Source organism: Pogona vitticeps, chromosome 5, assembly GCF_051106095.1.
Source record: "Pogona vitticeps strain Pit_001003342236 chromosome 5, PviZW2.1, whole genome shotgun sequence".
NCBI classification, from domain to species: Eukaryota; Metazoa; Chordata; class Lepidosauria; order Squamata; family Agamidae; genus Pogona; species Pogona vitticeps.
The window spans coordinates 31,139,172-31,157,064 of NC_135787.1; the positions used below are offsets into that span (position 1 = coordinate 31,139,172).

At 37.2% G+C, this 17,893-nt stretch overlaps 1 protein-coding gene across 19 annotated transcripts in view; it reads left to right on the forward strand.

Annotated features, from left to right (window-relative positions):
- The window catches only part of BLTP1 (bridge-like lipid transfer protein family member 1), a 140,286-nt gene that overhangs the window by 41,074 nt on the left and 81,319 nt on the right, over positions 1-17,893 (forward strand). For all 19 annotated transcript variants that reach the window (XM_073001687.2, XM_073001694.2, XM_073001693.2 and 16 more), the window contains 11 exons: positions 294-411; positions 3,317-3,472; positions 4,034-4,131; positions 5,445-5,623; positions 5,706-5,812; positions 7,543-7,748; positions 8,259-8,486; positions 10,310-10,447; positions 11,770-11,946; positions 14,641-14,769; positions 17,528-17,647. In XM_073001687.2, the coding sequence (XP_072857788.2) occupies positions 294-411; positions 3,317-3,472; positions 4,034-4,131; positions 5,445-5,623; positions 5,706-5,812; positions 7,543-7,748; positions 8,259-8,486; positions 10,310-10,447; positions 11,770-11,946; positions 14,641-14,769; positions 17,528-17,647 (1,656 nt within the window). The remainder of the gene's footprint in view (positions 1-293; positions 412-3,316; positions 3,473-4,033; positions 4,132-5,444; positions 5,624-5,705; positions 5,813-7,542; positions 7,749-8,258; positions 8,487-10,309; positions 10,448-11,769; positions 11,947-14,640; positions 14,770-17,527; positions 17,648-17,893) is intronic.

The following is a 17,893-nucleotide window of genomic DNA, read 5'->3' on the forward strand; positions in this document are numbered from 1 at the left end:
GATTGCACAGGAACTCAAAATGTCCTACCATTCTGAGCCCAATGGCTGAATCCTCAAAGCTAGGTTTTCTTAATTTTTGGGTTAGAAATGTGGGGGGAGGGATCTTATAAGTGGAGGTGTGTTATAAGCGGAAAAATACGGTAAGTTAATCATATGTTCACTGGACTACCCAATCATATGTTCACTGTATCAAGAAAGTCTTTTAAATGACTCGCCAATTACATGATTGCAGTTTAATTTTTGCCAGTAATCATAACATGAGTGAATAATGATGCCTGTACATATATTTTCAGTTTCATATTAATGCTTCTTATCCCCGGATATGGAACATGCCACAAACATGGCAATGTGAAGTTGAAGTTTACAAGGCAACCTATCATTTCATCTTTGCTCAAAAGAGCTTCTTTACAGGTAACTGTGCTATACATAATTTACACATTTTTCAAATTGTGTTGGTGTTAGCGTAGGCATTTTAAAAGATATACTAGTTCAGCAGTGTTACAAAACTATGTTTTTCCTTTTCACATTCTTTTAGACATCAGTGAAGAACTGTTTTCAGTTACAAAGGCAGAAAAATATGTGCCTGCATAGCAGTTTAATAAGGAAGTTCCAGCCTTCCAGTGTATTAGTCATCTAAATGATTCATGTCTCAGAAGTTAAACAATTTTTTGTCTTGATATGTGATGTTCATGTTAAATGAATTATACCTGCTCCCTTCATCCCCTCTTCCCTTTTTTCTAGTCTGTGTGAGCTCTAGTTCAGATTGCTGCTATTTGATTTCTGATTAGCTAGCAAGTACAAAGATTCTAAGTTAAAGTACAGGAAAAATAATAATAAATGTTTTCATATCAAGTGTTTATTTCTTGATTTTAAGTGTCACAATGTTAAAAATAGTTGAACTGTGGCAGGTTAATACTGTATACCGTGTTTCCCCGAAAATAAGACAGGGTCTTATATTAATTTTTGCTCCAAAAATGCAGTAGGGCTTCTTTTCATGGGGTGTTTTATTTTTTCCATGTACAACAATCTACATTTATTCAAATACAGTCATGTCTTCTTCTAGTGGCCGCACAATGGTGGGGGGCAGGGTTTCACTTAACTAGGGCTTATTTTTGGGGTAGGTTTTATTTTCGGTGAAACAAGGTAGTATGTGTAATAATTACTATGTGAGTCCAAATGACTGCTTAGAAAAGTTTTACTTATGCTGGAGTAAAGGGACCAGGAAGCAGTCTTTATGATTTGTCCTTTACCTTTAGTCTTCTTTTGCTAAAAAAAACTATTCTGGAGGAAAATCTGCATTAGAGGATTAACATATGACATAGGACAGACATACCGTATTTTCAAGTGTATGAAGCAACACTTTTTCCTAAAATAATTAGAGGATAATTTGAGGGTAGTTTTATACATGGAAGGAGGAAGTTGCACGCGCACTCGGGTGCCTCTCGCTGCCGCTGCCACTGCTACCCAGTTGCCTCTTCCAGAGCTCATGCCTTGTTCCCTCTGGTGGCTGAGGTGGCAGCAGCAGGAGGCGGAGACGGAGGTGAAGGAGCATTCACACGCGCTCGGGTGCCTCTTGTTGCTGCCTCCCCCGCTCGTCTGATCACCACCTCCAATGGGACATCGGCTTAGCTCACGTTGCCACCTTGTCCCCTCCAGTGGCGGAGGAGGGAGAGACAAACAAGCACTCGGACACACACTTCCTGCTGCTGCCGCCGGATCACCTGCTCCAGCGATCTCATATCCTTAGGACAAGGGACAAGGTGGCAACGTGAGCTGGAAGTGAGCCCCAGCAGTCACACTGGAGGAGGTGATTGGGCGGGCAGCGGAGACAGCAGCAGCAGGAGAGACGGAGGTGGAGGAGCAGTTGTCTATTAGCTGCGCCTCCGCCTCCATCAAGGGTCAAAATTAGGGGGTTGTTTTATACATGGGGGGTCGTATACACAGAAAAATATAGTAGTCTTCTGTAATTTCAGACAAGCTATGCAGGGTTAGTACATGTATGGAAGCCATGATAGAATCCAGGGATTTCCATAAAGGGTTGAGGAAGAATCCTGCTTGTAGTCTTAGATGTCCGTGCCAGTCAGTGTTGGCAGTGTTGGCATACCAGTGGATTACATATACATTAGGTACTGTAGTCTTACATTTTCATATGACTTGCTGGAATGGCGAGAGAGGCAACTACCTCTGCACTAGTTTTCTTCAGTTGGAATGTTCCACTGGATCATGATGCTATCTATGAACAGAAGAAGCTGTCTTCATAGAAGTTCCCAGTAATTTTCCAGTTTTTACAGAGTTTTCAGTATTTGGCAGTATCATAAATGCTTGTGGTTTTGCTTTAGCAAATACATTTTAACAAGTTATTTAAGCAGATTGGAGTGAGCCAGTGTGGTGTAGTAATTGGATTGTTGGCCTAGTTTAGTAGTAATGCTGATAGTGGTGTTGGTTGTTAGTGATCCAGATTTTAGTCTCCATTGAGTTAAGAAATTCTCTGGGTGATTTTAGGCCAGTTAATCTTTTTCATTCTGACTGAGCTTCCAAGACTGTTATGAGGATAAATAACATGGAGAGGAAGAAAACTGTGTTCCACTTTTTGATCATTGGAGAAAAAAGAGGATAGAGATATAATAATTTCTTCTATTCTGAATTTAGTTTGTTAACCTGCAGTCAAATTAATCTTATGCTGAAGTTGACATTTTGTCATCAGTATTACTGGACTGGTACTGAAATAAATTTGAGAATGGCAGCTAAACTATTTTGAGGATTGAACTATAATGTGCTAGGAATGGTAATCTCAGTATGACTTTATATTTTTCTTTACTATATTTTTCTAAAATGCTCCATTTCTTGCACAATTCTTTAAAGAAAATGTGCAGTTTTTAATTTTAAGCATTTTCATCACATTAAATGTTAGAGTGTGTAATGTTATAACAGTTTAATCCTTTGCATATGTAACAAAGTAAGACTCATTCAACACAGCTGGATTTGTTTCTGTGTAAAAATGCTCAACTTCTGTTATTTGAAATGTAACATATAATATTTTTAATGTAAAAGAGACTGTGGCCTGAGCAAGTAAACTTAGAAGGGGTATGTTTTCCCATTTTTAGATATATTGTATAATTGATTGATTTTGTGACTGAATTACTGAGAAGCACTGGGTGTTTTTAATGTAAAAAGTTACCTAACTCTAGATTGCAGGTAGAATTTTATTTCTCAAAAGAAATGTTAATGTCAGTTTTTAAAATACAAAACAATGCAATGATAAATTGCCCTGTTTCCTCTTCAGAGTCCTTCAAAAACATGTCCTTTTTATTTTTAGATTTAATTCAGGATTGGTCCAGTGACAGTGCTCCTGATATTTTCTCATTTGTTCCTTATTCATGGAATTTTAAAATAATGTTTCATCAGTTTGAAATGATTTGGGCAGCAAATCAGCACAATTGGATTGATTGCTCCACAAAGCAACAAGAAAATGGTGAGAACCGTATATTTTAAAGCAGTCATATTGCATTCTTTCCTATTATCCAGCAGTATTGCATTTTTAAAAATGTTTTTGCTAAAAAAAACCCTTGTTGCCCTCAGTGAGTGTAGGGGAATCTTGCCGTTGTTTGAAAGGCCTTCAACATTCCCGGGCCCACTATGTGCCCCCATTTTAATTTTTCAAATATATGTTTTTGGCCACTAGGGGTCAGGGATGGGCTTTTTCAGTGTGAAAAATTTGTTATTTGTAAGCCCATTTTTTTCACTGAAAGAAAAATGGAAAAGTCTATTTTGCTATCCAGTGAAATTATTTTTTTAACTTGTAATATATTTGATTTTCAATACTGTATTGTGGTTTATTATATTTTAACCATTTTACTATTTTCTTGGAAATATTTTTAAAGCCATTTTGGGTTCCTTTATTGGAAGAGAGATGAAGCATAACTGAAACTAAGGAATGTATAAGTGAATGCTCAATTGAAATATTAGAAGTGGTCTTTATAAATAGGTGTTTAAAAGATAGCTCATATTTCATTTTCTATCTTTTTCTTTGCAGTCTATGTAGCAGCCTGTGGGGAAACATTAAACATAGTTTTTTCTTTGCCTTTTACTGACTTTGTTCCAAGCACATGCAGTACAAGATTCTCTTTAAGGGTAAGTGGCTTTATCTTATTTCTTTTTATAGTTATAGTAATATGGCACAGTATCATCCTGTTGATGCAGAAGGAACCCTCTAACTTCAAATAAGAGATCAGATATTATTGTTCCTTATAAATATTTTTCAGATCCTGTTTTTCATTCTTTAGTGTATACTTTCAAAATTATTTTTCTTTTTCTTTCCTTATGCAGTCAGTAATATCTTTCCCTCTTTCTGACTGGAAATGCTGCCGTAATTCATGTTGGCCTCCTAGGAATTGTTTTATGTACCATTTTTTTAAAGGACTGTCTTCACTGTGTACATTCGGCTTTTTTATTGCTACACTTTTTTTTCAGATATGTAGAACTGTTGGGTAGCTCAGTGGTTTAGGTCACTGGTTCTTAACCTTGGGTTACACAGGAGTTTTGGACTGCAACTCCCAGAAGCCTTCACCACCAACTGTGCTGGCTGGGGTTTCTGGGAGTTGCAGTTCAAAAGCATCCGAGTAACAAAGGTTAAGAACCACTGGTTTAGGTAACTGGCTGTGGAGCCACAGGTTGGGAATTTGATTTCCCACTGTGTCTCCTTGACAGGCGATGGACTTGATGATCCATAGGGTCCCTTCCAGCTCTGCAGTTCTAAGATTATATTATATAAAGACCACCAGTTTATAATTTCATATAATGTAATGTGCTGTAATGGCAATGTATTTCATATAGCAGTACCTGCAACAGAAAACTATATTGGTATTTCCTTTATAGTATTTTCCTTTACTGCTATTGTTGAATTGATCATGAGTTTTTTTAACTATTAATCTTTATATATAAGATTAAAAGTAGAAAATAATGATAATAATTTAGCACAAATATTATGGTGCATAATTAGAATGACTCCTACCCACAGTCACCAAACCTATTCCTAAGAATAGTTGTTTTCCTTTGCACCCAACTCATAACCTAAGAAGCAAGTAATAGAATAATGGAGTTGGAAGGGGCATATAAAGTTATTGAGTCCAACCCCCTGCTCAGATAATTAATGGAACTGATTATTATCCTCCAAACAACATGCTCTCTAATTTTCAGGAGCACTATGCAGAGGTTCCACCCTCTGCGGGTGGTATTCCGGCTGCAAGCAAAAGCAAATGGGTGAAAACTCAGGCTTGTCTGCTTGTGCACCTTAGAAAGAACATTGCCTCCAAATGATTGCATACAAAACAATGTATGAAATGATTATATTGATAGCATTGGGAATTAAGAAAAATATTTTCCATAATGATTTAAAGGTCTTGTGTGCATGTTGTGTAATTCTTGATATTTATGCTGTATTTCAGGGAGAAGGTCTTGATCTTCGCTTACTTCTACCTGACTGTCACCCTAGTAAATACTCTCTTTTTATGCTGGTGAGGGATTGCCATCATAACAAATTAAATCCTGAGACTTGTGGTTCTGCTGATAGTCAAGCTGGACAAAAACATAGCAAATCAAGATGGCGAAACATGACTCAGGAAGAGTGAGTTCTGTTCCCACACTAAATACAAAACATGCAAATTTTGAAGCAATCAACTGTTACAAAACTCATTCTTTTTTGAAAGGGCTGGCTGGGTCGAATGCTGGACTGTCCCAAGCGTTATGCTGACGATTGACTACATGTGGCATCCCATATATCCCCAGAAAGCTGATGAACAATTAAAGCAATCTTGTGAGTCTCACTTTGATCCTTTTACGTTGAAATTTGTTGAAATTGAGAAGAGTTCTTTAAATATTTCAAAAGAGTAGACTGGAGACTAAGCACAAGAAGTGGAAAACCAAGAGAATCTTTGGATAAGAAACCATGCTGTTCTCTTCTGTAGTCTTTTCCTACGCCCAGAGTGTATTAGGCATAGACCTGTGGCTGAACTTTTGTTAGTTTGAATATGAGTCATAACTACCTGCCTGAGTTCGAGCTGAAACAGTTTGATTTCAGTGCAAAATATATGGAACATATATTTGAAACGAAATTGCATTTTGTGGTGAGAAGGTTCCAAGTAGTTTCTAGTTTGGAGATATTAGTGTTTTTTATGAATTTGAGATTGCACCCCTGCCTTCCCTTGTGCTATCTGCCGTGTATATGTATCAGTATGTTTTCTAGTGTTCTTTTTAAAAATAAAATGTATTGTTCTTTGTTTTGAAAAGATTGTGTCATTTTAAAAATATTCTGCAGCTATCCTAGAGACAGTAAAATAAAATCTAAATGTGAAGTAAAATAGACAGCTGTAAAACTATCATGACAAACATTTTTTAAAAATCCTTGACATATAAAAATGTAAGATGATTTTTCTTTTACTTCTCTCTCTGCTTTTGTGCCAGTGTACTAAGATAAGTTTGTCCTTTCTTTGATGGCCCTAGTCACTGCACCAGATATGGCAGGGAATAAGTTGCTGATCTAGGAATCACTGATATAGAACCATCAGAATATTTTTCATGTACTCTTTAATGTCTGTTATAACCTAATAAATATTTCATTTTCTTACTGATTTGGACTGCAGTTATCTAAAGAATAAAAGGGACGTGGTGGCGCTGTGGGTTAAACTGCAGAAGGCTCTGTGCTGCAAGGTCGGAAGACCAGCAGTCATAAGATCAAATCCACGTGATGGAGTGAGCTCACGTTACTTGTCCCAGCTCCTGCCAACCTAGCTGTTTGAAAGCATGCGAATGCGAGTAGATAATAGGGACCACCATGGTGGGAAGGTAACGGCATTCCGTGTCTAGTCGCACTGGCCACGTGACCACGGAAACTGTCTTCGGACAAACGCTGGCTCTATGGCTTGGAAACGGGGATGAGCACCGCCCCCTAGAGTCAGACATGACTGGACAGTTTGTCAAGGGGAATCTTTACCTTCACCTTTATCTAAAGAATATAAGGTGGAATTATTAATAGTTTTATGCACAAATGAGAATGAAGTATAGAAAGCTCTTGATTTAGAAGTATACAGAGTATATTTTAATCAATACACATTTTAATTGAAATTGCCCACCTTCTCTGTCTCCTTGTCTTTTCTTTAATTTTGTGCCATTTGAAGAGCCTCATGGTGCAGTGGTTAAACTGCTGCACTGAAGCCAAAACTGTGCTTGCAACCTGTGCTTCAGTCCCAAGTAGCTGGCTCAAGGTTGGCTCAGCCTTCTTCCGAGATTGGTAAAATGAGTACCCAACTTACTGGGTGTGTATGGAATGTGTAGCCTGCATAATTAACTTGTAAACCATCTAGAGAGTGCTTAAAGTGCTATGGGGTCATATACAAGCAACACACTTTGCTTTTTTTGCCATATATAATTTCTTCAGTGAATATGTTAATTATTTGAATGTTAAAGACTTTTTTAAATTTGGTTAGTTCTTTTTGCTGAGCTATACATCAGTGACATGCTTAATAAACTCCTTCATTTATTCTCTAGTATCAGAAATGGAAGAAACAATTTTATCTGCATTGAGGCCATCACAGAAAATGGCAGACAGGGTCATATCACCTTCAGGTTCTTCCCGGATCCCTGTTGACCCCTCAGAACTTCCACCTGACAGGCTCCATGTTGAACTAGAGCTTTCTCCAGATTCCCAGATAACTTTGTATGGACCTCTTTTGAAAGCCTTCCTGTCTATAAAGGTATACAGAATTTTATGGATTGAAAGGTAGACAAAGAGCTCCTAGTATTATTAGGACATGTAAAATGATGTTTTCATCTGTTTATGTGTCATTTTTCCATGTGAAGGGAAAAAGTCTAGATTGTTCTGATTTGGAATCTGATGTTTTAGAAGAGACATGGATCAGTTTGTATTGACTCTGTGTGTGGTGGTAGCATTAATGTGAGCTATGTTGGCTACCAGTTGGTTTGCCATTTACTCCATTTTGCTATTATGCCCTAATACTGGGTCTTTCATAAACAAAATTATTATTTGCTTATTTATTTAACACCCCCCGATTTCCAAATTACTTATAATGTGTGATAGTGGGAGGACATAAGTCTTGGAAATATCTGATAAAGATATTTCACTCTGATTAATCCCGTATTATTAAAAAAGATGTGTATTCAACTGGATTCCAGACCAGAACTTTATTGGGATGTGAAGGTTTGTCTTATCCTCTCTTCTAATAAATGTTGGTAATTCCTGCCAGGAAAATTATTTTGGTGAAGATGATATGTACACTGACTATGAGGAAGTGATTTCAAGCCCTGTGTTGTCCTTGTCAACATCTTCAAGCTCTGGATGGACTGCAGTAGGAGTTGATGCTGATAAAAGGGAGAATGATACATCAGCCAGACAAGCACACCCTCTTACTATGCGGCCTTGGGATATTACTGTGCTTGTCAATGTGTACAAAGTGCATGGGCGACTTCCAGTTGTAAGTGAGAATGTTCTCAAGCATTATGTTTGTTTTATTGAAATGTGGATGAATGTACAGTGGTGCCTCGCACAACGGGTGCCTCACACAACGATGAATTCACACAACGATGCCTTTTTCTGTTAAATTTGCCGCCTCACACAGCGATGTTTCCTATGGGGGATTTTCACACAACGATGTCTCTTTTTCGTTCCTGTAAAAGTGTCTTACAATGTTTGGAAGCCGTTTTAAATGGTTGCAATGGTTAGCCCACCTCCTGAAACCTATGCAAACTGATTTTGGTGTTGTTCTGACACTTCGTTAATTTATGATGATTTTTTGAATTTTCTCCATTGGAAACCATTGGATGGTCTGTCTAATGGTTTCCAATGGAGAAAACAAAAAATCATCATAAATTAACGAAGTGTCAGAACAACACCAAAATCAGTTTGCATAGGTTTCAGGAGGTGGGCTAACCATTGCAATCATTTAAAACAGCTTCCAAACATTGTAAGACACTTTTACAGGAGCGAAAAAGGACTTCGCAAAGACATTGAAATGTATTGAGTCAGCTTCAATACATTCCAATGAAGGAAACATTGTTTCACACAGCGATGTCTCCTATGGGGATTTTCACTCAGCGATGGCAATCCGTTCCAATTGGAACGGATTAACCGGTTTTCAATTCATTCCTATGGGAAATGGTGTTTCACAGAACGATGTTTCACACAACGTTGATTTTTTTGGAACCAATTAACATCGTTGTGTGAGGCACCACTGTATAATAATAAAGTTCCTGGCTTTAGTTGGTTGCCTCTTCTTGACTATTGGTGTGTCCTTTAGGGAGGTGAGAGTATCCTGGAAAAAAGATGGAGAAAGAGCACTTACAAAGCACTGCATGTCCACTTCAATAATACCATTTCACTGTAGTAAATTCTGGCTTTTAATGTCTATTTTAAAACTATTTCTAGCTCATAAATAATTGGAGTGTAAAGCAGGGAGTTCTAGCTTTTATAATACAGAACCCCTTTGATCTCAATTTGTGAAGGAAATCTTTATTACAATCAACAGATCAAGTAAGATTTCAGCTTGTAATTTTTAGTTAGTCAACAAACAAACTGGTTTTAAATATATGTACATATAACAAATTACTCTCTCCAAGTTGGTATTGGGTCTCTCTCTCTCTCTCTCTCTCTCTCTCTCTCTCTGGACAATATTTTTAGGTTTTATTTTTTTATGGTTGAGGTGTTTTGTTTATTGTTTTAGTTTTGATTATTGCAGGGTAGCTGGAAAAGGGTAGCTGGAAAAGGATCATTGTTAACATTTTCCAACTTGCTAGAAAAAAATATTTTATGAACTCTGACTCCACCGAGTCAGAGTTTTACACTGGCAAAATGTGAAAGGATTAAATGAATTTAATAGCAAAGTATGATATTTAATAGTAGCCTGCAGTATTGTCTCTGCTTTTTCTTTAACTAATTAGTGTCATTAAGTTGTTGATGGGGAGTCACATGCTTATGGTGTGGCCTCTGAGGAGATTTATTCCTTCCCTCCCCAGCAGTGTTTGCCAACTGTCTTTTTGACTCAACATATTTAGGAACATTAAAAACAAATCTCCCTTTTGTGTATTAGTAATACTAAGTAATAATATACTATTTTTTTAGAATGCTAAAATACAGATATTGAGCAAGTAATTTCTGTTAAATTGTGTTTACAGAAATCTGTTAATTTTCTGTGTAGCATATTCTTCTTGAATAGTATTGTATGTATTTTCCATAATCTGAAAATCAGAACATATTGGATATTCCAGTTAATGTTGATGACACTTCTGTTCTCTTCCTCAGCATTGTAGCAATGATGGCCCTGATTGTCCCACAGGCTTTTTGGAAAGGTTATGTTTTGAGATGAAAAAAGGATATAAAGAAACAATGTTACAGCTTGTATTATCCCCAATGAATTTATTCCTGAATGATAACTACCAGGTAACAAAAGCATGAGCTTCTGTGGACTGTGGTCACTTCATCAGATGCACAAAATGTTGCTTTAGTTAGCAGATTTTTATACACATGCTTTGGGTGTCCAAAGGAATGGGAGTTACATAATCTGTGAAGCAAGAAAAAAATGAAATGCAAAAAAGTACAAACACTGATGATTTACTTTGAGTGGCCATTAATAAATAACAGTCGGTGACAGAGACATCATAACATAAATGAGCTGTTTTACGTGAGTTTTGGTGAAATGCCTTGTTCCTATACAAGAAAGAGAAAGAAAAGTTTGAACTTCTTGATGGATTCTTGGAGTGGGTGACTGCTTTGTTCTCTTTGGAAGTCCAAGGTTCCCTACCTCTGCTTTAAATATTTATTGGAACAGCTAGTTGCTTGTGTCAGATACATTTTTAACATTACTATATTCCTTTTTTGTTGTTTTTTACACTTATACTAGTGTAACAATGTTATACATTGTCACTGTGTTTACATTTCTTAAGATATTTCAGTGGTGGTTTTATAGCTGCTGCCGTGTTGGTTTTTCACAAACACTTGTGTCATTTCGAAAAGCTTGCTTTGCCTTAATGGTATGTGATATTTTAAAGATGCATTTCAGTATCAGATGATGTGCAAATGTGCATAGCGCTATAGGGCAGGCTGCATTCTGAATGACTGATTAAAAAACAAACAAAAACCAAATGTAACACAAATTGGTGAAATTAAGTTTTTTTGTTTTACAACACTGTAACTGAGGCAAAAATGCATGTTAAGTATGAGATTTTTTTAAAAAAATCCACAGTCAGCTTTCTGTTAGCTCCTATGTGGATTTCAGGAATGTGTCATTTGATGACTGAGTTCTTCATTGAGAATTAAAAACATAAATGTCCTAATTTGCATGTAGCACTGCTTTTCTGTTTGAGTGCCAAAGCTAGATGGACCAGAATCCTACTGGTTGGTAATGCTGGCATAAGAACAGTAGAATGAACTGCTGTTGCAAATGGCTGCTAATTAATGAGTTGCCACTTGTATCCCTCATTGTGCACCAGCTCATGTGAGCAGCATGCAACAGAGGTGCAAGTAATTTGTTAACTACAGTAGTGGCAGTTCACTGCTACAGGTTACATTATTGCACTAACAACCCTCTAATTAACTAGTAGGACTCTTGCCACTTTAATGCATGTAATACAGCCTTAGTGTATACTTCTTATTTCATAGAAACAAACATTAACATGTGATAGTCACAACATAACTAGTACATATGTTTGCTGTAGCTTTTCCTTACTGCCTCCCCCAAACTAGTATTTTTTTTTCTTTAACAGAGACCCACTGTGGATGAAGTACTTCGAGAAGGTCATATAAGTCTTTCAGGTTTACAACTACGGGCTCATGCTATGTTCTCAGCAGAAGGTTTGCCTTTGGGAACAGACTCTTTAGAATATGCATGGCTGATTGATATTCAGGCTGGAAGCCTGACAGCCAAAGTTACAGTTCCACAGGCAAGTAACTTGTGTGTACATTGATTTTAACTTGGAATGTATTTATTTTTAATTTTTATTTACTTCCATTTATATATAGCATCATTTATATTGCCACTCTTTAGGTGGTTCACAACATACAATAATGTTACAGACTAAAATACTGTACTATTTAAAATACTATATAAACAATACAAAGGTAAAATAAGATGCAACAAATTCTGCCACTAGTTAAAAACTTCTTTTAAATAAACATACACAAATTGAAACCTATTTGAACATCTCAGGACAATTTACACTAACGGAAAACAGCTTTATATAATTCGGTCTTAATTAGCTTCCTAAAAACAGACAGGGATGGTGCTTGACAAACCTCTGTAGGAAGCTTTTTCTAGAGCAAATCAGTTGCAACTGAGAAAGCTTGGTTTCTCAGATTGGCTTTTTGGCCTCCTCAAGTGTTACAGTTCTTTACATGAGGAACTACAAGAAGTAGCTATTTTGTGGGAGAGATTATCTGCTTGTTATCGAGGTCCTAAACCATTAAGGGTTATGGATAGCACCTTAAATTGTGCCTGGAATCTAACAGGGACCCAGTGAAGGCATGCAAGGACTGTGGGTATGTGTTTATATCTGCTAGTATCTGTAATCAGACCGGTTGCCACATTTTGAAGTTTCCATACTGAAGTTTCCATACTGACTTTAAGGGCAGCCCTACATAGTATGTGTTACGGTAGTCTATTTTAGAGATTGCCAGCAAATGAGCCACTGTTGTTAGGCATCTCAGATCCAGGTAGGGGCATAGCTGGGCAATCAACCAAAGCTGAGAAAAGGTACTCTTTGCCACAGCAGATATTTGCATCTCCATAGAGAGAGATAGGTCCAGGCTGCAAACCCAGTCCTTCATAGAGAGTGTAACCCCATTGAGACCAGGTAAATATCTCTGTAAATGGTGTGATGATCCTTGCAACCATAGATTCTCTAGATTCTCTGTCCTATCGAAAGTTAGTTTCAGTTTGTTGGCCCTCATCCAGTCCACTATCGACTCCAGGCAGCATTCAAGGACTCACACAGCATATCCTGTATATGAAGAGAAGGAGAGAGAGCTGTGTGTTATCCACATATTGATGACAACAGGCTTCACATCTCTTTATGATGTCTCCCAATGGCTTCATACTAAAAAGCATTGAGAAGATGGCTGGTCCATCTTCTTTATACAAGCTTTAGTCAGCTTGTTACAAGTCATTTGGACTGTGTGGGTGAAAAACCACATATTTTCCTGGAAACAAATTTATATATGTTTGACTAAATTAGTAAGACTTGATGCAGTTGGATAAATCATAGCCATCTTATATTTTTCAGGAGTCTAAATATATACATTCAAGATTTCAGATGTTTCCTCTAGCCTAGGTTCTGACTACATAGCAGGTTATATATTTAATTGGGCTCACAGGAAAACAATGTGGTAAAAGAAGTATATATAAGTTGCTTGTGCAGTGCTTTCCCTTGGCTTCTGTAACCATTAGTACTTGGATTTCTGAAATTAAGGTTAGGATCCAGGGATATGCTTGTGCTGACTTCTGATCATTCCACTAGAATATATGAGACTCTCTGCTTCCTGCAGCCCTCTGTGCACCCTAAAAACTAGCTTGGGAGGTCTAGAAAAGCCTCTGAGGAAGATTTTTTGACACCATGCAGGGCTGTAGCAGGAAGGAGAGATGGAACCTCCTATTCTACTGGCATCGGATACCAAAGTGCACTCTTGGATCTTGACCACAGTCATAATTATTTTCTGTTGCTTGAGAAACAATTCTGTTTAGCACTTCAGTTTTATAAAATAATTTTCCCTGAGAGCAGCATAAATGTGTGCAACAATATGCTTACTAAAGAAAGGTTTCCCAACAAAATCCTCCTCTATGCTCTCCGGGGGGAAAGAAGCATGCCATAATTGAATACATTGCAGGGAGGTAGAGTGAAATATCCTTATGCTTCTTTTTAGTTTGAAATTTCTTTTTAAAATTGAAGCTGCCATTCTCTTTTAATGGAAAGCTGTTTCCGAAATTATCGATTGAACAATTGCATTGGTCATTTTGCAGCTTTTATCTGAGCAAGGTGTATGTTTTCTGTGGAGATATGCTAATGTTCCACAGCTAATATTCTCCTCTGTATGTAGTGTTGTTTGAACGGATAATTGAAGTGTGGGAAGTTGTACCTTGAAGAACAAAAAAACCCTCACAAGTTTAAGATCAATTGAAATTTTTGGATTTAACAAGTTGAATGTATTAATTTTACTTTCACCTTTTGTTTGTCATTACAGATTCATTTTGTAATTATTATTTAATGATCTTGTAATAACAGTGAAACAACTCCTCTTTATATGACCTTTTCTTTTGGTTTAATCCCCTCTTTTTTCTTACTGTTAAATTCCTGTTTACAGTTCAAATTAAGCACTGAGTGCACAGTGGTTTCACTTTAAAAAGTTTCCTTCGGATTTTCTCAGTTCTAATAATTTTGCCCCTTCTAATCTTGTAATTGTTATTATAAAGTGCAAGATTCTGGGGTGATGTGTTTCTTTATGTTTTGCTTTTTGATAGATTTAATTTGCAGGAACGTGAAGCCATGAATGTGGAAATGAAGTGCCTTTTGAAATCATTTCAAAATTCCTTGAAGATTAATCTGAGAGTTTCCTTATAGTCAAAATGTTCTTATCTCTTGCAGCTTGCGTGCTTGCTTGAGTGGGGACAAACATTTGTATTTCATGTGGAATGCCGTGAGTTTGAGTTGGAAAGACCAAAATCAGTAGTCATGTGTCAGCATGGAATTGATCGTCGCTTCTGTGAAGCTAAGGTAACATGTGATAAATTCAATCTGTTATCCTCCACAATTCAGAAGAACTTCATATAAGTAACATCAGATAGACATGTTCTTCATAGCTGGACTTAGATTCAGTGAGATGGCCACTTCAGATAGTGGAATTTCAGAAATTGTGAGTTCTGTGCTACTCTGCCTTGGGAAGGTATGTTTGAAATCTGGACATCTGCTGCTGCTTTGTGCAACTCTCCAAAGATGGTTGTTTCCAGTATTCCTATCTCCACAGAGTGAGATGTTGATGGCATGGTGATGTAAAAAAATTGCCTCTGCTGTCTAATCCACACAGCCAGGCATTAGGGAAGTAGCCAGCTGCAAGTGTGGTAGCTACTTTTTGTGGCTAGTGCTAGTCTGACAGAGCCCTCTTAGCCAGTAGTGATGTGGGGGGCAGGAATAACACAATGGAATAGTGCTTTGGTCTTATTTACTCCTATTGCATGATGTTATTGGCTTTCAAATCTTGAATTAAACCAGTGTTCTTTGCCATGCAAGAACCAGGGACTTGATGCTGGTTAATATCAAACCCCGATTTATTATCCTAGAGTGTCACTGACATTGTATATAGGATTGACACTGTGTATATTGCGAAACTCTTATTTAATGATAGCAGATTGAAGCTGATATGTTGGGAAAAATAATGACTGAATTATGACTGTATGAACTCAGCTGGACTACATAAAATAAGGCAGAGGCACAGTGTAAGATAAGAGATTTTTTTAATAGTCTCCATAGACTTGCTGAAAAATCAGAAAAATTGGAGGATGATAGAGGTGATGAAACAGAGAGTGTCCCTGTAAAATCAGGAAAGTATTACACAATCATAGTAGAATAATAGAGTTGGAAGGAGCCTGTAAGACCAAGTCTGATCCTGCTCAATGCAGCAATATGAATCAAAGTATATCAGATGGCTGTCCAATTTTCTCTTAAATGCATCTAGCATTGGAGTTCTCGCTACCTCCCAAGGTAATTAGTTTCATTGTTGTAAAGCCCTATGAGTTGCGAAGCTTTTCCTGAAATTCAACCAAAATCTGGCTTCCCTTAATGTCAGCCATTGTTATATGTCCTGCACTCAGGAATGATTAAGAACGGCTCCTCCTCCTCTATATGACAGTCTTTTGCATATTTGAAAACTATCATATCTCCCCTCAGTTTTCTTTTCTCAAGGCTAAACATGCCCATTTCTTTCAGTCTTTCCTCGTAGGGCTTGGTTTCTAGTCCCCTGATCATCCTTGTTGCCCTCCTCTGAATTTGTTCTGGTTTGTCAGTATTCTTCTTTAAGTGCAGTGTCCAGAACCAGACACAGTATTCCAGATGAGACTTAATCAGTGCTGAATAGAGGGGAACTAGTACTTTATGGGATTTGGAGAATGTACTTCTGGTAATGCAGCCTGAAGTCACATTTGTCTTTTTTTTGCAGTCAGATTGCCCTGTTGGCTCATATTCATCTTGTAATCTACAATAATTCCAAGATTCTTCTCACTTGTAGTATTGCTGAGCCAAGTTTACCCCATCTTATAACTGTGCATTTGGTTCCCCCCCTCCAGGTATAAAAGATAGGGTTAGGCATTCATCCCTCCCTGTTAAACTCCATTCAATTTGAACCTATCAAGATCTTTTAAAAATTTGTTTCTGTCTTCCAGGGTATTAGCTATTCTACCCAATTTTATGTAATGGGCAAATTTGATAAAAGATTCCCTCCATTCCCTTACCAATTAATTAAAAAGTTGAGGAGCACTGAGCCAAAGACCCAACCTTTCTGGTATTTCACTTCTCACCCCTTCTAGTTAGAGAAGGAGCCATTGATAATTACTCTTGAAGAACGATTCTGTAGCCAACTGTGTATGCAACTCGACAGTTATTCTAACTAGCCCACACATAGCTTGCTAATCAGAATATCATGGGCATCTTGTCAAAGGCTTTGTTGAAGTCAAGATATATTAGGTCTACAGCATTCCCACTATCTACCAGAGAGATTACTCAATCAAAAAATGAGATAAAATTTGTCTGGCAGGATTTGCTCTTGACAAATATGTGTTGATTTCTAGTTATTATTGCATTGTTTGCATGGCACTTTCAGAATCACTGCTTTATAACTTACTCCAGAATTTTACCTGGGATTAATGCCAGGCTGACTGGTCTGTAGTGCCCAGGTTCTTCCTTTTTGCCCTTTTTTTGAAGATAACGACAACATTAGCCATTCATTTGGCACTTCATCCATCCTCCATGATTTCAATTAAAAATAGACAGTGGTTCTGAAAGTTCTTCAGCCTACATCTGGGTAAGAAGCTAGAAAGATGTCCAAGGCATTTGCCTGGTGTTTTTATTTTCCTGGTCTGCTAACAATGTAGCTGTTTGTCCTTTTTCATTGTGCCATCATTTTTCACTGAGATAGACCGTGGAGTTCACAAAATAGATTAATGTTTCTAAGGGAAGTAGATGGGGACATATTTATACCTCCCTTTCTTGTTTGACCAGCATGAGGTGTTCATGGTGAATAGAGAACAGAGCTTCATAGTTTATACTGTAAAGGAGAAAGAAAGATTTTTTTTCAAGTTGAAGGTGTCTCCTCAGAAACAGGATCCTGACAACATGCCCTTTTCACTCTTTAGAAAGTGTGAATCTTGTTCTGTATACTAGTTTGCAGAAGTTTAATCACAAGAGAAAGTTTGTCTTAAAAAGAATTAACTCATTTCAAGAATGATGTGAAATTATGCCTTCAATTTCAATTCTTCTTTAGATAAGTTGCATCTCTGGTCCATGTCCAACATCTGATGAATTAAAGTACACAATGACACGGCTAGCAGTAGATGGGGCAGATGTATACATTGTAGAGCATGGTTGTGCTACAAATATAAAGGTAGGAATACTTTCTCTACTTCACATTGTCTTAAATTGTGGTCACTGTGAATTATTGCTTCACTTTTTATATAATATGTTTTTTTAATGGAGTACATAATTATCTTTTTCAGATGTTGATCTTCAGTAGTATAGCTACTCGAATGCAGGAAAAGTGTTCCACACATAGATGTGATTTGTATAGAAAGTAGAAGCTAAGACACATGGCTAAATCCAATTATTAGTAAAACAGGCAATGGAAGGGCAA